At 45.3% G+C, this 23370-nt stretch overlaps 1 protein-coding gene and 1 pseudogene across 3 annotated transcripts in view; both read right to left on the bottom strand.

Moving 5' to 3' along the window:
• FARP1 (FERM, ARH/RhoGEF and pleckstrin domain protein 1) overlaps positions 1–23370 on the bottom strand; it is a 303524-nt gene that overhangs the window by 93722 nt on the left and 186432 nt on the right. For all 3 annotated transcript variants that reach the window (XM_061133571.1, XM_061133572.1, XM_061133573.1), the window contains exon 3: positions 10249–10353. In XM_061133571.1, the coding sequence (XP_060989554.1) occupies positions 10249–10353 (105 nt within the window). The remainder of the gene's footprint in view (positions 1–10248; positions 10354–23370) is intronic.
• On the bottom strand, positions 12398–12487 carry LOC133049806 (U6 spliceosomal RNA; annotated as a pseudogene).

The raw sequence follows: 23370 nt of genomic DNA, 5'->3' as shown, positions 1-23370 counted from the left end.
TCCATATGTACACTTTTTAAAATCCCAAATGAGATTATATTGTTTATAACTTAGTTTTTGCTTTTTAGTCAATGATTTCTATCTTTCCATTTTGTAAACTTTCTTCCTCACCAAATACTCAGACTATACTCAAATTTTTGCATGTAAAGAATGTCCTTACTGTGATCTGTTAAAACTAACACCCAATCCAGGACCATCCTTAATATCTGCTTATGTCCATTAAGTCTCTCTTAATCTAGACTCATCTTTTAAAAAAGAGAAAAGAAAAATGACTGCTGAAGGAACGTATGAATAAAATTTGAACTGAAAAATTGAGAATGTACTTATTTAAAAGGAAAGCTTTAAATAAAAAGGAATTAAAGACAGGTCTGTAAACCAAAATATAAGATGAAATGTATAAAGGTATTTATGCACTAGTGCATTAAATTCATTAGGCAGCATTTGATATCCCAGATGTATGCAAAGTGAGCTTACCAGCTGGCGCTGGTGGTAAAGAATCCATCTGCCAATGGATTGGCAGGCAGAAAAGGAGACATAAAGGACACAGGTTTGATCCCTGGGTTGGGAAGATCCCCTGAAGGAGGGCATGGCAACCCAAGCTAGTATTCTTGTCTGGAGAATCCCATGGACAGAGGAGCCTGGCGGGCAGGTCCATAGGGTCAAAAAGAGTCGGACATGAACTGAAGCACTCATACATGTATGCAAAGGAAAGTTTTGGAAAAAGAACTAAGAATATTATAATGCAATGCCTGGGGCTTCAGAGGACCTTAGCTTGGAGGAAAAATTTAACCTTTGGGAACCTCTACTTTTTAAGAAGGGCTCAGCAGTAGACCTCAGGCATGGTACTCATAACACATCAACTACTCGGTTTTAACTAATTTAAAATCATTAGTTCAATTTGCACTAGCTTTGAAAAATTCAGTTCAAACGATTTCACTTGGGCATTCTGGCTACTTAATTGGATATTCCTCCTTTAATCTGTAGTTTGTTTCTTCTGTTTTAATTTTTTTCCTCCAACTTAAAACTGTCTAAAATAACACACAAGTGCTTAAAACTACTGAATGCAAATATATAGCTTAGTGAATTATTTAGTGACACACATTCTTGTATCAACCAAGTCAAGAGACAGAACTCTGTCAGCCAACCAGCCATCTTATCCTAAAACCAACCCCCTCCTTCTAAAAGGAACCACTATCTAGATTTTTACAATAACCATCTACATTTCTTGGTGTTTCACTTCATCAAGTGGTACATCTCTATATACTAGTGTTTATTCTTATTTTCAAAAATGTTATGTCATTCAAGCGTCTTTTCACCTATAGGTTCTTCCTCTATCCCTCTTTTCTTTATAGAAAATCTATTGATCTGTGGAATTTCCCAGAGCCTGGATTTTGCAGATTTTATATACTCAAGGGTATCATTCAACATGTTCCTCTGTATTGAGTGCAAATTTGGCAGCTGGATCCAGCTGGTCTCTTCGGTAAGGCTATATACATGGTGTGTTAGGCACTTAAGGTGTTATTTTAAGTATGACTGTGATATATTTCTGTTACTCATTTTTATGTGAAAACTGTTTTCTAACCTTTTGAGAAGATGGTTCATGGTAGCTTTCCTAACCTCCCAGAGCTGCTTCTTCTACTGATTTTGGGCCATGTTTGTTTTTTTTTTTTCCCCTTTTAATGGCAGCTTGCTTTCTGAGATTGCCTGGCTCTGTTTCCCTCCTCTATTATTTCTCTCTATTGCCCTTACCTGACTCAATTTCAGTCTCATTCTCCATAGTTTGGCCTAAGTGATGGCCTGTTCTGGGGGATGAGTTACTCCAGCTGACTGGAGCTGGACCGTTCCAGCCTCTTCAGAGCTCCCGATTTCCACTGTTCTTCTCAGACTGTCCCCCGTGGTTTCTAGTGGCTCTTTGAGGGTTCCCTTCTTTGGTCCATCGAATGCCCTACTGCTCCCCTCTATTTCCTCCCGTGCAGGCCCTGACACAGCACACAGACCTCGTGTCCGACTGATGCTTTGCTTCTGGTTACTTGTACTTCGGAGTCTAGGGCTTACACTTTGACACCTAGCTTTGCCATAAATGTGGTTCATGGCTGTTCTGATTTTGCCAAGTAGCTGTTTTTATGTGGGATTTTGGGTTTGTGAAGATCCAAAAACGATGTTTCCACTTCCATCTTCTCAAGACTATCCATTTTAGAAAGCTATTTCCCCTGTATTTTTTTTTTTTTAACCAAATTAAGATGAGGGTCTTCATTACTCACGTACTGTGGGGTTAGATGACTGCCATTAGAGTCTGTCACTCATGGTCTCCAGGAGGACGAGACACGGCACAGCGTGCAGGGCCACGTGGGGAAGCACCAGGGTCGGAAGCAGAAAGGGCAAGCACCAAGCATGAGCAGGAAGCGCTACTGTGGCTTCCATGGGGAAAGGCAAGCTAAGTCAGGGTGAGGAGCTTAGGGCTGGAGAGCTTGAGCCATCTTAGTGGGCTCGGGGGTGTAGGGCCATCTCTAGGTGTCTAATAACTGGAATAATTATGGGAAACGAATTATGTCTTCTGAAGCATAAGAGCCAGACGGAAAAGGGGGTTTGGGCTCTGGATTCATTCATTTGCATGTTGGAGGTGTGCTGGCAGGGGAACCATTTGCCATCTCTAAGAACTGGCCTGCTGTGGGAAGGTCAGGCTTTTCTCGTTCAGCGAGGCCCCAGATGCTGAAGCATCAACAACACAGAAAATAAGAAAATACTGAAGGAAAAAAAAAAAAATCAGTGGTTCTTAGGGGTTCAGAGGGAAGAGAGGGCTCAACACAAAGAGAAGAGGGGATTTTTAGGGCAGTGAACTATTCTTTATGGTATTGTAAGGATGGATATATGTCATTACACATTTGTCAAAACCTACAGAAGGCACAACATGAAAAATGAACCCTAATGTGAACTTGGAACTGTAATAATAATGGATCATCACACTACTAATGTAAGATGCTAATTAGAGGGGACACTGTGTATGGAGAGACAGCACTTGACTTTCTGCTCAATTTCTCTGTGAACATAGAGCTTTTCTAAAAAATGAAGCCTATTAAATAAAACACAAGATGATAACAAACAAAAACCTCAGGTAGCTTTCTTCCAGTCTAAGAAATGGAAGAGTATCCACAGCTGTATTTTTCCGGCAAGTTGCCCTCCCCCCCGAGTCTCTACTGGAGGAGAGCTTTGCCTCCTCCGGGACCTGCCTTGGCACCACAGGGCTGCCCTGGATGGTCACTGGGCTGCTCTACCATCCCACCTCTGCTGGCTTCCCAAACTTTCATCATCTGTTCTTAAGCCTGCAATGTTCTTCATCCTTTACTCCTTGCATGTTCTGTAAGGAGCCCCTCCTGGTCTCAGATGTCCAGAGCCCCTCAGCAAGAAGCAACGTCACAAGGCTGCAACTAAACATAGATGAAGGATATGTGCCCAACCCAAGAAGAGCTGGACAAGGAGCAGTAAGTGATGCTGTTATCCTAAGTAGCTGCGCTCTCTGACCTCAAGCCCCAGAAAGCATGCTTGCTGCTATGGACTGAATTGTGTCCTTCAAATACCTGTGTTGAAGCCCTAACCCCCCAATGTGGCTGTATCTAGAGACGGGGGTCTTTAGAACGTAATTAAGAATGTGGCTCTATCTAAAGATGGGGGTCTTTAGAAGGTAATCAAGGCTTACTGAGGTCATATAGGTGGGGCCCTGATCTATTAGGATTGTAGCCTTGTAAGAAGAGAAAAAGAGATCTCTCTCTTTGCTGCTTGAGGACACAGTGAAAAGGTGGCTGTTGATAAGCAGAGTCTACCCTAGAATCTGATCATGCCGATACCTTGACCTCAGACTCTAATACTTAGAGAAATGAAACGTCTGTTGTTCAAGCCATCCAGTCTTCGGTATTCTGTTATGGCAGCCTGAGCTAAGACATCTGCCAATGGCAAAACTTTTCTTCCTGGCATAAAGAAGATTACAAAATGAGTGAGAGATTCTTCCTGAGCTTTGAAAGTGAGAGTCACTCAGTCGTGTCTGACTCTTTGTGACCCCATGGACTGTATAGTCCATGGAATTCTCCAGGCCAGAATACTGGAGTGGGTAGCCTTTCCCTTCTCCAGGGGATCTTCCCAACCCAGGGATTGAACCAGGGTCTCCTGCATTGCAGGTGGATTCTTTACCAACTAAGCCATCAGGGAAGCCCAAGGTTTACCAGTATCTATTTATACAAAACTGGGAATTTTTTTTATCAGGTCTCTGAGCATCGTACCTTTCATGAAAGATGGGTGAGCCAGCCTCACTGGTTTCTGAGCTAGAATGCAAGAAGAGAATTCAACAGATATCTGAGTGTCATGCTATGCCAGAAATTCTGCTGGGCTCATTATTGTAAAGTATCTGAAGAATTCCCATGATAACCTTGTAAAACAGTCATTTATTAACCCCAGTTTTCAGATAAAGCACAAAAATCAAAGACATTCAGAATCTACCCAGCTGCTAAATGACAAAGCAAAGGTTTAAACAGTATTTACAGGCTATAACACAGAGCCGTTCACACTCTGCCCAGTAACCACAAGATAAATCTTAGACACACACCCATCTCTGCTGCCAGCCATGCACGGCTCTTTGCAGCGGGAAGATGCAGCAAGCGCAACAAGTGAGGCAGAGAGAACTTGCAACACCTGAGACAGGTCTGCCTGTGACTCATGGGCATCCAGTCCACACTGAATTCGCTCATTGTAAAACATGGATGATAAAATACATACCTCGGAGAAATATTGTAAAGTAGAGATTGGTAAACCAAGGCCTATGGGCCAAATCCAGCCTATGATCGGTTTTGCTACAGTCCAAGAGCAATCACGGGCTTTTAAGTGGTTGGGGAAAAAAATAGTAGCAATATATCTCATGACATGTGAAAACTCTATGACATTCCAATGTCCATGTCCATACATAAACCTTTATTGGAACCCAACCACCATCATCCATGTACATTATCCATGGCTGCTTTGCATAGCAGTGGCAGAGCTGAGGAGTCGCCACAGAGATGGTACAACCTGCAAAGCCTAACGTATTTATTCTCTGGCTCTTTTTGCCAACCCCTAAGGTGAAGAACAAGGAGATCAAACTAGTCCATCCTAAAGAAAATCAACCCTGAATAGTCACTTGAAGGGCTGATGCTGAAGCTGAAGCTCCAATACATTGGCTACCTGATGCAAAGAGCCGACTCATTGGAAAAGACCCTAATGCTGGGAAAGACTAAAGTTAAAAGCAGAAGGGGGCAACAAAGCGTGAGATGGCTGGATGGCATCACCGACTCAATGGAACTGAGTCTGAGCAAACTCTGGGAGATAGTGAAGGACAGGGAAGCCTGGCGTGCTGTAGCTCATGGAGTCGCAGAGAGTCAGACACGACTGAACAAGGTGAAGAACAAACAAGGTGCATTTAAGTTAACAGCAGAGTGCATGGCACACCGTAGAAGTTCAAGGACAGTGAGCTCTCTGAGTCCACTGGCAACCCAACCTCTCTGACCTTTACTAGCCTTCAGACTCTACGTACCCATTAGCTGGCATATTAGGTAGAGGGTCTTGATTCCTAAGATCCATAGTGTCCCTGACATGGGAAGGCAAATCAATGGTGGGGAAAAAAGCTGATTAAAAGATTTCTCTGCTCCTATAGGGCAGTCCCATGGGTCAGCTGCTGGACTCAAGGACAACATGGGCCTGACTTGCATGTAAACATAGCAATCAACTCTATTAAAAGGCAAGCCACGGGGCAAGTCTCATTGAGCACAGAGCACAACTGATTACTTACTAATTATCACTGGTTTACTTCCAGTCTCAAGAAACACATCTTAGACAGTGGAATGCATTCATTCTTAAGTGCTTAAGCTTTTTCAAAACCCTTACTATGAAGAATGCTCTGATGTGGGCTATTTAATGATAGAAATGAAATGAAGAGAAAAGCGTGGAAGGCTGAGCTGCAATGCGAGTTGCCTGGCCTTACCACCTCGGGACAAAGGTTCACAACTCTGCATGCTAGGGACCTTGGGGGAACAATTAGTTTCCCACAAACCACATACAGATAAACAAACAAAATCAGTAGTGACAGACAGCCCAGGTCTGGGCATTTGAGACCAAACACGCTTCCTGTTGGGCTTCCCAGACGGCGCTAGTTGTAAAGAACCCGCCTGCCAATGCAGGAGACATAAGAGATGTGAGTTCGACCTCTGGGTTTCGAAGATCCCCTGGAGGAGGGCATGGCAACCCATTCCAGTATTCTTGCCTGGATAATCCCATGGACGGAGGAGTCTGCAGGGACCACAGTCCACAGGGTTGCACAGAGTCAGACATGACTGAAGCGACTTAGCACACGTGCAAGCTTCCTGTTGGTTTGTCAGGCATGTGAGCAGCCTCCCAAATGAAGCCGGGCAGAGGTAATAATCATGACAGTAGTATTAATTATGACAACACGCCCATGTTCACTGCAGCATTATTCGCAATAACGGGGAAGCAACCTAAGTGTCCATGAACAGATGAGTGGGTAAGCAAAATGTAATCGAGCCAACGATGGAATAGTATTCAGCCTTAAAAAAGGAAGGACATTCTGACACATGCTTCAACATCGATGGACCTTGAGGACATCACGCTAGGTGAAATAAGCCAGACACAAAACAACAAATATTGTGTGATGCCACTTACATGAGCTATCTAAAGTGATCAAACTCACAGAAAAAGAAGGTAGAATGGTGATCACCAGGGGCTGGGGGGAGGAGGAAAGGAAGTAGTTATTGATTGGGTGCAGAGTTTCAGTTTTATACAATGAAAGTCCTCTCTACTGCACAACAATGAATATATGTCACACTACTGTACGGCACATTTACTTAAAAATGGCTAAGATGGTAAATTTCGTGGTACCTATTTTTGACCATAGTGAAAAAAATGGTAATGATGATAATGACAATAAAGTTTTATTGAAATCAAATCCATGCCCTTCATTTACACTACGAGGGGCGAGCTGAAGAGCTGGAGTAGGAACACTCTGGTGTGTTCTAGCATTCTAGCATTCACTATCTATTCTATTCTAGCATTCACTACCTGGCCCTTGACAGACAAACATCTGCTGCTCCCTGCTTTAGAATGTGGGCCTTGTTCACTATTGTGTCCACAGGAACTAGAGCACTCTGATGGATGGTAAGCTCTCAGGCAGTGGCCTATATTTGTAACAATTAGCTTCTATGTCTTGAAGCTATCATTAATGGGTTTAGTGAATTTTGCAATTGAATACACTCCAAAACAATAAGCAAACAGTGAAGTCATAAAAATCAAGCCTAATAAAAGCTGAAGTCATCCCTGAAAGATCAACAGGTTCGTAAAAACCCTAGCAAAGGAGAAGCACCCACAGCCAATACAAAAGGCGCCGAGCTTGAGGTCGGATGTGGTTAGAATCCTAGCTCTGCCGATAGCTAATTGGTTGACCCAGAAATGGAATAATCCTCTTGCTATCCAGTCTTGGTACCCTCACCACTGCTAATTTACAGTTGAGAAAAGAAACTTCAGGAGGACCAGAACAGGATAAGACTGGAGTCGGGAAAACCACTGGAACTCTGAGTAATGCAGGCAGGTTGTTACAAATAATGAGAACAAATCTTCAGGTGTTGTGAGAATCATTACTGTAATACAAAACAAGTTTAAGAAACACTGGTCCACTGAACTTGCTACATGGTATGATAATTATTTGTTTCCTTATCAACTTTCCTAAGCAGGCACTTCTAATGACTGGAAACAGTAACTACTGCTGGCAAGCAGTCCCTTCATAGCATGTGTCTTCTACTGTATGAGTTCTGATGCTGGACTTGGCATTGGCACAAATAATTGTTAGATGCATAAATGAATGTGGAATTAGATGTGGCCCCTCTGTGGTCATTTGTCATGCTGGAAAGAGGACTGGGAGTCAGGGCAGCTTTGATTTAATGTAAGCACCAGAAAATGGCCAAGAAGGCTCAGTTGTGTCCAACTCTTTGCGACCCCATGGACTATACAGCCCATGGAATTCTGCACGCCAGAATACTGGAGTGGGTAGGCTTTCCCTTCTCCAGGTGATCTTCCCAACCCAGGCATCAAACCCAGGTCTCCCACATTGTGAGTAGATTCTTTACCAGCTGAGCCACAAGGGAAGCCCAAGAATACTGGAGAGGGTAGCCTAACCCTTCTCCAGCAGATCTTCCCAACCCAGGAATTGAACCAGGGTCTCCTGCATTGCAGGCGGATTCTTTACCAACTGAGCTACCAGGGAATCCCGGAAGGCTTAGAGGTTAGAAGTCTATTGAGAAAACACAGTCTGTACCCATCTTTAAATACATGTTAGATCCCCTATTCCTCCAGCGACAGTTCCCTTTCTACACCATAAATCAGATCATGTCACTCTCTCTTTAAAATGCATTAACAGCTTCCCAAACATATTGACTCAGTACAGAGCTGTGCCGTCCCCACACACGTGACCACCAAGCACTTGAAATAACGGCTGGTCTGGCTGTGACTGTCACATACATATCGGACTCAAAGACTGAGCAGGAAAAAAAAAAAAAATGTAAAATCTCCTATTCATAGGTTTTGATGTTGATTTCATGTTGAAATGATAATGATTTGGGATGTTTTATATCAAATTAAATAGGCTATTAATTCCACTTCTTACAAACTTTTAAAACATTAACTGCTAGAAAAACTGAAATAAAGTTTGTGGCTCGTATTCTATTGCTGCTGGGTAGTAACGGTACAGAAAGCCCTTTGAGATAGACCCGGCTCCCTGCTCACTTTTCAGTGTTCTGCTCACCTCCTTCAGCAGAGCCCTCCTCCACCTATCTCTACACTTCAGCCTCATCCACAGGTTCCTGAATAGCCTACTTGCTACCTGGGCTTTGGGCATCTGGTGCCCCCCTCCCTGGACCACCCTATGAGGTCAACTCCTACTGGCCTCAGAGGACTCAGTTTCACAGTATCTGGGAAGGATTTCCTGAACACAAATGTCATCTGCTGTCCCTGGTGCCCCACGGCCCCTGCTTCCAGTGGACGGTGTACCACATGTCTTGAACTGGCCACTGACTCAGTTTGATTGTTGTTGTTGTTGAGTCGCTCAGTCGTGTCCAACACTTTGTGACCCCATAGACTGGCCCACCAGGCTCCTCTGTCCATGGGATTCTCCAGGCAAGAATACTGGAGTGGGTTGCCATTTCCTTCTCCAAAACTCAGTTTGATGCCCCACCTGGATCCTACATTCTCTCCATCTCACTCCTGTTGGGCCTCCAGTGGCCAGAAAAGTTCTAGGCACTCAGTGTGGACTGAATGAAAAGGTAAATAGAAATGTAGTCAATAAATTTACACCCTAAAAGGGTGCCTCATAAGAGGCAGACTAAGGATACAACCTTGAGAAAGTGCCATCAGCCAAAAAAGAAAAAGTAACAATGAGTTCTATTCTAAACTTTGGGATCAAGTCAAGAAAACCTTTCTAAAGACCTGCATGACATATTTAGCAAACTTCAAATGTTTGATCAACAACAATACTCTAAAGCAGGCAACTATACTCCAATAAAAACTTAAAAAAATTTAAAAAGGCTTGAATTCATAGATGATACAATTCTGTGCTTCTGGATTCAAACTGAGATAAATCCTTGACCATGAAGGCAAACACAAATGCATCAGTATGTTCACTGGAGCATCATTTGTAACAGCAAACAATTCAGTACAATCTAAGTATCCCACCCTTTACAGCAAAAATTGTTAAGTGGTGGTATATCCATTCAGGGGAATAGTACAAAACCATGAAAAGGAAAGAAGTAGACTCTCTGTGCTGAAAGGAGAGTTCCTTTATCACTATTCCTGTATCTCAGATATAGGAATGGTGTGTGGGTGGGGTATAGGGCACTGTGTGCTGTTTCTTCACATTATCATATTTCAAAACTATGTGTTTGTGTGCACATATACAGACTTTTACAGGAAGGATAGACAAGACATTGGTGATGGTGGTTCCCGGAGGGAGAGGTAGGAGGAGAGGGTGAGAGAGAGGTAGCCTGCACTGCGTATTCCCTGTGGACTTGCTAATCATGTGCACACATTACTTTCAAAAACAGATCATCAAGGGCTTTCTGGGCACTTTTTCTGGTGTACACTTCCATCAGGCCCAGAAAGGTCCCGATTACTTCCCTCTCTCAAGTCGAACAGATGGTAAAATAGCAACGTCTCAGGGACATCACCTACCGTGATCTTCTTGTGGTCGGGAAACTCGAGGCCAAAATAGTCCCCCTCCACGAGGTTGAGGTGGTTGCACACGGCGTCCAGCAGCACTTTCCCGGGGGCTCTTTGCTGGGAACAGAAAGAGCAGGAGTTACGCCCGCTGAGACAGGCAGCTACGGAGACAAACCAGGGCTCCCACTGCAGGAGGCCTCTCGTTCCCGGGTCTGTGACAGCTCCCCACCCACCACCCCGTGACATCCAGGCCACCAGCCCCATCCGTGCACACCGCTGGTTCCCGCCCCATGTTGCTCTCATACTTAGAGGCTGATCTCTGCCGTCTTTTCCTCACCCCGATGCCAGGCACTACGCCCCTTAAAAAAATGGACCCATACCATACGATATCACTTGCATGTGGAATGCAAAATTGACACAAATGAACTTATTTACAAAACAGAAACAGACCCTCAGAGAACAGACTTGTGGGTGCCGAGGGGAGGAGGTGGATTAGGAGTCTGGGATTAACAGATGCAAGCTACGATAGAGGGGCCGGGGAGACAAGGTCCTGCCGGAGAGCACAGGGCACTCTATTCAATCCCCTGTTGTGAACCATCATGAGAAAGAACTGTGTATTTATGTATAACCACCCCTTTGCTGTATGTACATCAGGGATTTGGGGTAGGGGAAAGCACAACATTGTAAAATCAACTCCAATAGAACACAGTTTAAAAAATACACTTTATTTTTTAGAGCTGTTCACAGAAGGTTGAGCAGGAAGTGTGTACCCAGAGTTCAAGTGCATGCCAGGCACCCGCCACACCCAGGGTCTGCTCTTACTGACACCTTGGATTAGTGCAGTACATTTCCTACAACTGTAGAGCCAACATTAATATTAATACATGTCACCACGCGAAGACCACAGCATACATGAGGATTCACTCTGTGTCTATAGTTTTATGGGTTTTGACGAAGGCCTAACATCATAAAGCCCCCATCACGGGATCACACGGGCGAGTTTCATCAGCCCTAAACACCCACTGTGCTCCCCTCTTCCACTCCTCCTCCTTCCCCTACCCTGAAACCCTGGCAACCACTGATCTTTTTACGGTCTACAGTTTTGTCCCTTCCGCGATGTCACATAGCTAGAATCGTACAGTATGGAGATTTTCCAGACTGGTATTTTTCACCTAAGTGTCATGAATTTAAAATTCCCCCCATTCTTGTCATGGCATGCTCATCATTTCTTTTTGTTGCTGAATAATATGCCATTGCCTGAGTGGACTACAGTTTGCTTATCCATTCACTTACTAAAAGATATCTCCGTTGCCCAAGATTGAGCAATTATGAATAAATAAGTTGCTACAAATATTATTTCTGTGCAGTTTTGTGTGGATGGAAGCCTTTATGATCCTGCACCCATTTTGTGACAGCTGAAAGCCTGTCCCTGGTTCCTCTCCCTTCCCAACAAATGTGGCAGAATGCATGGCTTTCTTCTGTAGACTTTGCACAGGCTCATCTAGACTTCATATGCATGAGCGTAAAAGCCATAGGTTATGTTTTTTTCTATTTATTTAAATTAAAAAGAACTTTTTTTTACAATGTTGTGTTGGTTTCTGTCATACAACAAAGTCAGAAAGAGAAGAAATAGAGTGTTTTTAAGACCATAGGTTCTTAATCACCTTACCCAGGATGCCCAGTGAAAGAACAAATGAATACAATCACTCGTTCCACTGTATTCTAGTCATATATAGCTAAGTATCCACAAGTCCGTGTCTCTAATGAAACTCTGGGCTACATGGTCACCCTTCTGTTCCTACTGGCAGAGTCCCTGGCACTCCTTCAATGTCTGCTGAAATCCATATTACACATACATATTCTATACCTTGAGTCTACAGTGAAAGGGAAAATGATATGCAAGAATCCATTTTCTACCCTCGACAGCTTAGGATCATACGCCTTGGTTTCTTTTCACTCTCTGGTCAATTCTCAAAGGAAAGAAAGTGAAAGTAAAAGTCACTCAGTCGTGTCCAGACTACAGTCCATGGAATTCTCCAGGCCAGAATACTGGTGTGGGTAGCCTTTCTTTCTCTAGGAGACCTTCCCAACCCAGGGATCGAACCCAGGTCTTCCGCATTGCGTGCGGATTCTTCACCAGCTGAGCCACGAAGGAAGCCCAAAAAATATGGAACACTTCACAAATTTGCATCACCTGCTAATCTTCTCTGTATCGTTCCAATTTTAGTATATGTGCTGCTGAAGCGAACACCAATTCTTAAAGACCCACTTGCAAAACAGATGCAATTCCACCACACAGATCAAACCCAGCAAGAAAAAATGTTTCAAAGACCTTGTCATCTCCAGTTACTGGTTTTATACTTTCACCTCCCTTCTGCGAAGAACAGAGCAATTTAGGAGCCAATTAGTAACCCAGGAGACTAAAGGCAGTAGGAGTTAGACCCTGACAAGCACAACAGGCATATCCATTAGGCTGCCTGGCAGCGTGACCTGAGCAGCCAGCGATAAAGCATCTCTCTCTTTTTTAAACAGACACCACTTTATGCTCCTATGTTCCTCGCTGGAATTCGGAAGATGCTCACAGCTAGCTAAAGGCATGCGGTAGTCTCCATGCATAATCTCAAATTCACAAGGCTCTAGACATTGAATGCCTGGTCCAAAGGAAACTGGGAGAGTTGTCGCAATTACCCCGATGAAACAACTAACACGTGATGGTGTGTAAACCCCATTCATGTCAGTCAAACAGATCCCCGCCGCCCTATCCAGCACACACGTGTGTGTCCAACTCTGTGACTGTAAGGACTGTAGACCACCAGGTTCCACTGCCCATGGGATTTCCCAGGCAAGAATACCAGAGTGGGTTGCCATTTCCTCCTCCAGGGGATCTTCCTGACCCAGGGATCAAACCCGCGTCTCCTGCATTGGCAGGCGGATTCTTTACCACTGTGCCACCAGGCAAGTTCCCCACCCATCTCACTCTCTCACTCACACACACACACACACACACCCCTGCATTTATCCAGTGTTAACAGCTGCATGGATTACTGGTCACCAATCTTTTTTCCCACCTCTCTGGCAGAGCAACATCATACTGAGAGTACTTGGGAATTCACTAGCCAGGCCCACGGGGTCCTTGGGTTCAAATTCTCACACCTGCCTCCACAGAGTTACCTGAAGAATTTAGACACAGCTCCTTGTTCGGGGGCCTCCTCTCCATCCAGTAGAATCTGCAGAGACCAGCTAATAATACCATGATAGGAATGGGTTGGGCGCTGAGAAGTTGTAGAGAAATTCCTGTATCGTTAAGTTTTTTTTTAAAGAGAAGACCACATTCTAGTTTCACAATTCTTCTTTCTCACCATTCTTGACATTTCCTACTTGTCTTAAAATGCAGCACCAGTTATCTGACCAGCTGGCAAGCACTGTCTTCCAAAGAATTCCTGGAACTAAGTGAATTTGATAACTTCATCTATATTTATAGGGGCTGGGAAACGAGACTTTACAATTCAACGCTGAAAGTCTAAACAAGTTTAAAAAAATCATAAGTCAGTATACAATGGACAGCTTTATAGAATGATGTTCAACTAAGCACTTGGTGGAACATACCGAGGAGAGAGAGTATTACCGCTGAATTAGGTCCTTGGCGGAGTCAACAGGAACATTTGTGACCATACTGAGCACACGCTGGTAATAAGAGGCTGGAAATAAATAGGTGTTTGGAGTCAATCTAGTTAATACATGATATAAGCCTCGTCTCAAGTCTTAAAAACTTCCTTAAGATTTATTGCTTTGTACAAATCTTTAACACAAAATGACTTTTCAATGGGACCCCAGTTTTTATACAGGGAGAAGTTAATTTCGAGTTTGGGCTTCCCTGGTGACTCAGACGGTAAAGAATCTGCCCACAAATGCAGGAGACGCAAGAGATGCAGCTTTGATCCCTGGGTCGGGAAGATCTCCTGGAGAAGGGAATGGCTACCCACTCCAGTTTTCTAGCCGGGAGAATTCCGTGGAAAGAGGAGCCTAGTGGGCTACAGTCCATGGGGTCTCAAAGAGTCAGACATGACTAACACTTTCATACTTTTCACTTGACTGACACTCTAGCTCTTAAAATTGGCCTGTAAAATAGATGCCTTTAATGCATTATATGAATTCTCCTGTCAACACCGGCTATCTTCAGGGATATAAGGAAAGCCAGTATGTAGCATTACTAGAAAGTATTTCTAAGGGATGGAATGCAGTCAGTACATGACAACTGCATGGGAAAATGGACATGGCATTAACGTCTCAATGTACACCAGGCAGCTATGCCTAAAATGTTTCTAGACATCACAACAGCAAAGTTCAGGGACCCTATTCTCTTCTAGGAGTTAGTGTAGAAATGTCTGGGTTTCATTAATGCACCCAGAGCTGAATTCAGCTTCAGAGGAGGCACCTCAGAGAAGGGAAGCCAGAGAAGTTTCATCCACATTCTTTAAGAAAAGTTATCCCCTCCTTTCTCCCAACAGTGGATTCCCTCCATTAATCCTCAACATCCTTCCTTTATGCTCGTCTCCAAGGAATTCTTTGAACTTCACATTATAAGGAATTCTGCTCAAAAATCACACCACAGAATGTAAAATGGGTGGTTGCATAACCCTATGAATGTACTTAACACCTCTGAATTGTACACTTAAAAATGGCTAAATTGGTAAATCTTTTGCTGTGTTCATTTTACCAAAATTTAACAATGCAGAAGAGAGAAGACCAGAAAAGATAAAAGTTAAACAGAGGATGGTATTCATATCTACAAATGATCCAAGAGGGTTACTCACAATAGAGCCTGTTTAAAAACTATTTTTAAGAACAACAAAATAGGTTACTCACAATAGAGCCTGTTTAAAAACTATTTTTAAGAACAACAAAATAAAGAGTCCACTTCCTTTACATTAGATCTTAGAATAACACGGAGGGCAGTAGGACCCAGCTCAAGATGAGAGGTCGCGAAGAGCCTTATCACGTGAGGAGAATGAGCGAATATCCATGCGTGTGACGAAAGGGCTGTTAGTATTTGACAGCACAAAGGGCGCTTTTACCTGTCTGGCAAAACAAAACAAAAAACAAGCCATGATATGAACATTGTTGGGAGTAACCACAAACTGTGCGCCTGGGACAGGCTTGGCAGTGGACGGATGTCGGGACTCAACAGCTCCAAGTCCCCCAGCCCTCTGCTGCTAAAACAAACCTGTGGGTGGGTCAATACCGTCTGGACGCGGGGAAAGGCAGCAAAAGCACTGATGAGGCTGGCAGAACACAGAGAAAAGACGCTCAGAACATTCATTTGTAAAGGCACTTTCTCAAAGAGCAGCTTACTTTAAGAAACACAGAGACTTACATTTACGACTGCACAGATGATCACACACGAGGAAGGAAAACCACGTCACGGAGGCATCATTTGAAAACCTAAACATGTTAATAGTGTTGAACATGAAAGGGACCTTACAATGAATGTTTTTCTAACTGTTCCCAAGTGTTTCTCTTGGGGCTGAGAGGCCAGACCTCTGAGACTCCCGGAGCCTCTAAGAAACTCTGAGTCTGGCCGACCCCACACATGGCCAGTCTGGATTGAAACAGTCCAGAAGTGGACTCCTTACAGAGAAGAAACCAAATAGTAATTATATGTTATATCTGAGAGAACTGGTGATTAGTGAAACTACATAATCAAATTTTGATCACTTTTTCTTATTGGCTACTTTTAATTATGCTCCAAGAGGCATGTGAATTTTAATCTGACGTACAAATAAGGTGGCTGATTGCTTACTGGCGTCCCCATCGTTTTCTCCATTTTGAACAGGCTTTTCATGGAATCCTATAAAATTAAATTTTAGGAGGAGGCTTACATTCTTGGGGAGTGTCTGGCAACGAAGCGCTGAATAATAAATGGTATGAATTCACACAGAGCTTTAAGCTATTAAAAATGGTGAATCAAAGTTGCTTTGGTTTATTGTGCCTTTAAAATACGTCTGTGCCTTCAGGTTATTTCTGTCACATCAAGTTTTATGAGGAAGTATTTTCTTTCTCCTCTAAAAGAATAAAGACAATTCTTTCTGGGTTGGGAGTCTGTCTTCCATACCCTCCCCACCTCCTCCTCGGCGCTGAACAAAGGAGTCACCTCACTTGATACAAGCTAACGTCTGCCTTGCTGAAATAATCTCATAGATGGAAATGGATGAAGATAACATTTGACCAAGTTCACAAAATGTGCCTCTGCTGAGGTTTCAGAGAGCGGTTTCTGGGAAGTATTTTGTTTTTCTCTCATTTGGGATTAACGTAACCATGACAACCAGGGCATGCTCTTTTCCCGCAAGAGGGAAAGGCTCTCTCAAAGCCCTCCGTCCCTTTTTCCTACCATTACTACCCATTAGAACATTGTTCAGATTTCCACAGCCCAATAACCCTCCACACAGGCACTGTTAACACCGCAAATTCTCCTTCTGGCCCTTTGGCAGGTTTTGAACAGCTGGGTGGAAGTATTAATAGCTACGATGGCTTAAGAAGCCTGGGGTACATTTGTCAAGTGAGTAGCCACATACAGGCACTGTGCTAGGGGCTGAGGGAATGCAGATCAATTCAACACGTCTCTCTCTCTCTGAGTCAAGGGTCAGACACTAAAGCGACAAAGGGACTAAATTAGGATGTATGGTAAGTGCTAAGTTAGACACACACACACACACACATGCAAAGTGCATGCACACCCTGATGTCATTTCTTAGAAGGATACTAATCCTGTGTGATCAGGGCTACACACTTAAGACCTCATTTGGCCTTACCTCCACCTCCTTATTCCAAACACAGCCCCACTGGGGGTCAGGGTGGCCATGAAAGAATTATGGAAAGCAGGGACACTCTGCTTTTCATAATGTACATGGAGTCGTGAAAGGTACATGGTACATGCCCAAGGTACATGGGGTCATGAAAGGACTGGAGATGCTGTCAACTCCTTAGAGTCCATGGGTGAAAGAAAGAAAACTCTTGACTGCAAAGTATGTAGCCAAGAGCCTGGCATGGAACATGAGTTCTCAGGTACCATAGCTTCCACTGTGATGGGGAAGTGCTAGCTGGCAGAATAAGGGCAGGGGGACGGGCTGACAGTGAGGAGGACGTCCCACTGCCCAGCCCCAGGGGCATGTCTCTGCATTGTCTTGGGATGGAAAGCCCATCTATGTGCTGCTGCGTGTGTGGCCATGTCCCCAAGAGTGGAGTCCAGAGTTGGGTGGCTTCCTCTGCCCTAGAATTCCACCGGAAGTGACCAGGGCAGTGCCTCTCCCATCTGTGGTCCCAGCGATCACCTGAGGGCCCTGGTAAGCTCCAGGGGCTGATTTGGGAGGACTGGGATGAACCCTGAGAGTCTGCACGTCTAAGAGGCTCTCAGGGATGCTGCCAAGTCTCTGCTTTGAGAGCAAGGTGCCAGTCATATCGTTACATGGACATGGGCCTCATCGGGTAGCTCAGTGCAGGAGACCCGGGTTTGATCCCTGGGTCAGGAAGATCCCCTGGAGAAGGGAACGGCTACCCACTCCAGTATGCTTGCCTGGAGAATCCCACGGACAGAGGAGCCTGGCGGGCTACAAGTCCAAGGGGTCGCAAAGAGTCAGATACAACTGAGTGACTAACACTCACTCACTCACTCACCAGGCGGGGCTGGCCCACTTGGAGGTCTCTGGCTCCAATCTCCATTTGGGGATAACTTCAAGCTTGAGACTCAACCATAGCAAAAAATACCAAACCTACTGTTATGTGCTGAGATGTGTCTCAAAAATAAATAAATAAATAAAGTGAACTGATGGTAAAAAATAAATAAATAAATAAAGGCAATAATATGCAGTTCCAGTTTGACCCTGGATAGAATCTTGAGATAAGGAGGAAAGACTGCTTTAAACAAAACAAAACAACTTTGGGACAACTAACAAATTTTGCAAATGGAATGTAAATTGTAAAGTAGCATATACAAGTTAAATTTTCTGAATTTGACAACCATTCTGTGTTCATGTAGGAAAATGTGCTTTTCCTTAGGAAACAGGTCTGAAATATTTAGGGATAAAGTGAAAAGTGATATCTAGCTTCTCAAATGGTTAAGACAAAAATAATGTTAATCTGAGTGAGTGTGTGTGTGTGTAGAGAGAAGAGTGAGAGAGAAAGAGACAATATGACAAAAAGTCAACAATTCGTTATTCTGGGCCAAGAGTATCTGAGACATCTTTGTACTACTGCAATTCTGTAATTTTGAAGATAATTTAAAAAAAAAGCTAGAAATACTATTAAACAAAAAAAAAAAGGCATGAAGTCTTAACTCATGGTCCCTGTGAATGGAAGCAGGGTCTCTGCAGAGGTGACTGAGTGAAGTTGAGGTCATTAGGGTGGGCCCTAGCCCAACACGATGGATGTCCTTATAAGATGGTGTGAAGACAGACACACAAGACACACATGTCATGACCGAGGCAGAGACAAGTGATGTGGTGGTGAGTCAAGGCCTGCCAAGGATGGACGGCACCCACCAGAGGCTGGCAGAGGGTTTTCCCCCGAGTCTCAGAGGGAATGTGGACCTGCTGGTACCTGGATTCTAAACTTCTAGCCTCCTTCTAGCCTCATTCTAGCTCCTTCTCTAGCACTGCAGGAGAAGAAATTTCTGATGTTTCAAGCCACCAGTTTGTGGTTCTTTGTTACAACGGCCCTAGCCAACTCATACGGCCACCTTCCATGGGGCTGTTACCGACCTTTCAGGCACATGGGGGCACAGATCACACAGTTACATGATGAACCGCACTGTCCCTTGTGAGTGAAGAGATTATAGTGAACTGATAACAGGATCAGTGGACTGGGGATAAGATAAACATCCTGGCCTTGAACATTCCCCCAACTCAAAAAATCAAATAAACTCAGTAAGGAATAGACTAATGATAGGCGGTGATTGATTTTTTCCTGCTAATTATTAAAAGGTGTTCCTCTGTTTCCTGTTACTGTGCTGTGTTTAGTCGCTCAGCTGTGTCCGTCTCTTTGTGACGCCATGGACTGTAGCCCGCCAGGCTCCTCTGTCCACAGGACTCTCCAGGCAAGAGTGCTGGAGTGGGTTGCCATGCCCTCCTCTAGGGGATCTTCTCGACCCAGGGATCAAACCCAGGTCTCCTGCATTGCAGTCAGATTCTTTATCATTTGAGCCACCAGGGAAGCCCAAGAATGCTGGAGTGGGTAACCTATCCCTTCTCCAGGGGGGTCTTCCCGACTCAGAAATCAAACCAGGGTCTCCTGCATTGCAGGCAGATTCTTTACCAGCTGAGCTACCAGGAAAGCCCTGTTGCTGCTCTAGATATGAGCTGTGTTCTACAATCAAAATTCTTTTTATATCCTAGTCTCTTGACCCTTCTTCCCATGAGTGGGGAGAGGCGGGGTCCAGGCTGGGAGGTCACCCAGTTCACACACACTCTCCCCATCCCAGCCCTTCACCCAGGGCTCCCCCTTCCTGGCCGCCCCCCAGCATGTAGTCAGGAGCTGCCACTGAATAAAGCAGAGGGCCAAGAATACAACTGGAGAAATCCCCTAGGAACTCACTGATCTATCCATAAATACATTTTTCTTAGAAATTTTACAAGGCTACTGCCAGACTGGGCCTGATAGAAATGACTGGGAAGATGATTCTTGGATTTCCCTGGTGGTCCAGTGATCTGCCTTCCAATGCAGGGGACAGGGGCCCAATTCCTGGTTGGGGAAGATTCCATGTGCCACGGGGCAACTAAGTCCATGAACCACAACTACGGGAGCCCGCAGCCTGCACATGCTACAGCCTGGGCTCCGCAGCAAGAGAAGCCACCACAGTGACAAAGGCGAGCACCACAACCAGAGCAGCCCCCGCTCTCCGAAAGTAGTTAAAGACCACGGGAAGCAACAAGGACCCAGCGCAGCCAAAAACGTGTGTGCTCAGTTGTGTCCGACTCTCAGCGGCCCCATGGACTGTAGCCGCCAGGCTCCTCTGTCCATGTGATTCTCCAAGCAAAGATTCTGCAGTGGGTGGCCATTTCCTCCTCCGGGGGATCTTCCCAACCCAGGGATCAAACCCATGTCACCTACGTCTCCTGCATTGGCAGGCAGATTCTTTACCACTAGTGGCACCTGGGAAGCCCAGCCAAAAGTAAATAAATAAAAGAAGATGTGGCTAAAGATGGCAGACTGAATACTTGCAGCTTATCTCAACACCCAGAAGAAACCTTGCTTTAAAAAAAAAAAAAAAAGAAATGAAACAAGGAATAAATTCATAGAACAGATAAAATGAGAAGACAGACAGCAGGTGACAGATTTCCCCCAAATTCTAGAAGATGGCAGAGGAGCAAACTGCAGTCTAATTACAGAGGAGGAGAGACACAGCAATAAGAGAACACAACTCCCCAAAAGGTCAGGAGTGGGAGACGCCAGGTACTTCCGCTGCTGCAGGGTCGAGTTAAAAACTTTTAAAAACACTGTAATTTGTATCCTCATATAGCTCAGGGTTTATAAGGAACATTACCCCAGGAGGTTATAAAAAGGAGTATTTGGTTAACGAGAAAGAGCTCTTAGGAAAAAAAAAAAAGCACAGCAGAAATAAAAATGTCATTGAGAGAGTTTAAAGACACAGTTGAAAATTCTCCTAGAAACCAGACCAGGTGATGAACGAATGAATGGGAGCGAGGGGAGGAGGTTAGACATTTAGAGGGTCAGCAACTGAACTAACCCTGGGACCCCGGCAACAGAGAGACCCCAGGGGAAGGGGGTTGATGCAAGAATAACATAAGGAAGTTTCCAAGACTGAAAAAGGGTCAGAGGGTATCTCGCAGAATGAATGAGTGTAATCTATTTCAAGGCAAATCACTGGAAAACTTGGGAACACCAGGAAAGACAGGGGATTCTAAAAGTAACGAGCCTGTGTGCGTGCTAAGTCGCTTCAGTCATATCCAACTCCTTGTGACCCCATGGACTGTAGCCCACCAGGCTCCTCGGTCCATGGGATTCTCCAGGCAAGAATACTGTAGTGGGGTGCCATTTCCTTCATCAAGGGATCTTCCCAAACCAGAGATCGAAACTGCAGTTCTTAAGTCTCCTGCAAGAGCAGTGAAAAGTGAAAGTCACTCAGTCTTGTAGGACTCTTTGACACCCTATGGACTGCAGCCCGCCACAGGCTCCTCTATCCATGGGATTCTCTAGGCAAGAATACTGGAGTGGGTAGCCGCTCCCTCCTCCAGGGGATCATCCCAACCCGGGGATCAAACCCAGGTCTCCTGCATTGCAGGCAGATTCTTTACTGTTGGAGCCACCGGGAAGCCCAAGAATACTGGAGGGGGTAGTCTAGCCCTTCTCCAGGGGATCTTCCCGACCCAGGAATTGAACCCGGGTCGCCTGCACTGCAGGCGGATTCTTTACCAGCTGAGCTACCAGCTGAGGTTTTGTGTTTCTTGTTTTTTGTTTTTAAACCACTGGGAAGCCCAAAACTAATGAGAAAAACAAAGGCTAGTGAATTGGAAGGGCTCAGGACTTCTGGGCGATAGGCTGGAAGCCAGAACAGAGTCCCAACCATATCCTCTTATGGGATCTCAGTAATAATGTCTGTGTGACAAGCAGGAGTCAATGAAGGTGCACCTGTCCCAGGGTGTGTGTGTGTGGATGTGTACCTCTGCACGCCCACCACGCACCTAAGCTGTACCCCAGGGACACCCCAGGTGAGAGGACGTGGAGCTGGCACCATAGGCATGCCCACTGTGGAGCTGAGATTTCAGTGCAGCTTCAGAGAATCTGCTCCCAAGACTGTATTTCCCTCTTTTCTCCTCTAAGACTTTCAAGCCCAGTTTTGAGGACACAAACTGTCCTGGAGAAAACGCGCTGGTAAAACCAAGGGACGAGGCTGCGTTTGCCAGTGCTGTAACTCGGGGCACCCAGGCCGGTCAGTGGGGCACATGGGCTGATGCATCGCTAGTGTGACCACAGCGTGACGCAGCCTCCGCGGCAGGCCGAGTGTCACATTAAACCAGCGGTGACCTGCTGCGAAGGCAGACTCCTTAGTTAACCAAGAAATCGGACAGTTGAAATGTGGGGGATGTTTCTCATGCTGTGTCTCCAGCCCCTGGGGGGCCTGAGCGAAGCACTGTAATAAAATTACGAAGAACACAAACTCAGGGGTCATCTGCCTTCTTGCAAATCCCATATCGCCACTTCAGGCACTGTGACCTGGGATGTGTTAAGTCTTTGGGCCCCAGTTTCCACTTCTGTAGAATGGGCGCATGACTGGAACACTTTCTAGGATGTGGGGAAGATGAAACAACTCAGTATATAGCAAAGCTGAGGGCAGTACAGTGCCCAGAACAAAGCAAGCTCTCCCTGGTATTAGCTATGATGAGGCGGAGGGGGAGGAAGAGGGGATGGAAGAAGGCGGAATGGAGGAGGGGAGAGGGGGAGAGGGTGGGGGAGGGGACGGGGAGGGAGGGGAGGGGATGGGGAGGGAGGGAAGGAGAGGAGAGAGGAGGAGGGGAGGAAGGAAATGACTCAAAGCCCAACAGCAGAGCCAGTGGCAGCCTTGGCCTCGAACAGCGTGATCTGTGATCTCCGTTGCTGTGAGATGCCAGGCAGAGCAAGAACAGGAACCACAACGGCAAAACCAGAGTCTGTGGAGCCAGGACAAGGCTTTCATTCTGGGAGAACGGAGCTAAATGTGGAGGCCGGCCCATCTCCTGGGCGCACAAACGCCTAATTCTTCCTTGGCACCGCCGCTCCAAGGGTGGGCTCGGAGCCTGGCGGGCCCACACTGTGCTCCTGTTCCCTCCGCGCTGAGCCCCCGCGTTCAGAGCGCTCATTAAACACACTTCAGCTTGGGTTTCAGAGTCCCGGCTCTGGGCCGCAAGGAGAAAGGGCCCTTTCAGCAACTTTGAAGCAATCCAGCTATGTTAAAACTGCCCACCTTCCTTCACCCCAAGACATCGTGTGTGTGCGCGCGTGTGCGCACATGCGCACACATAAAGTGAAGGATTTCTACTGCTTTTGTGCAAACTTGTTATACGTGAATAAAAAAAGAAAAATATTGATGCAGAAATTGACTACTCATAGTAGGGTTTGTCTGCTCCTGACGTTGAACAATTCACT

This window comes from Dama dama, chromosome 30, assembly GCF_033118175.1.
Source record: "Dama dama isolate Ldn47 chromosome 30, ASM3311817v1, whole genome shotgun sequence".
NCBI lineage: Eukaryota > Metazoa > Chordata > Mammalia > Artiodactyla > Cervidae > Dama > Dama dama.
This window is presented reverse-complemented; position numbering and strand designations above follow the sequence as displayed.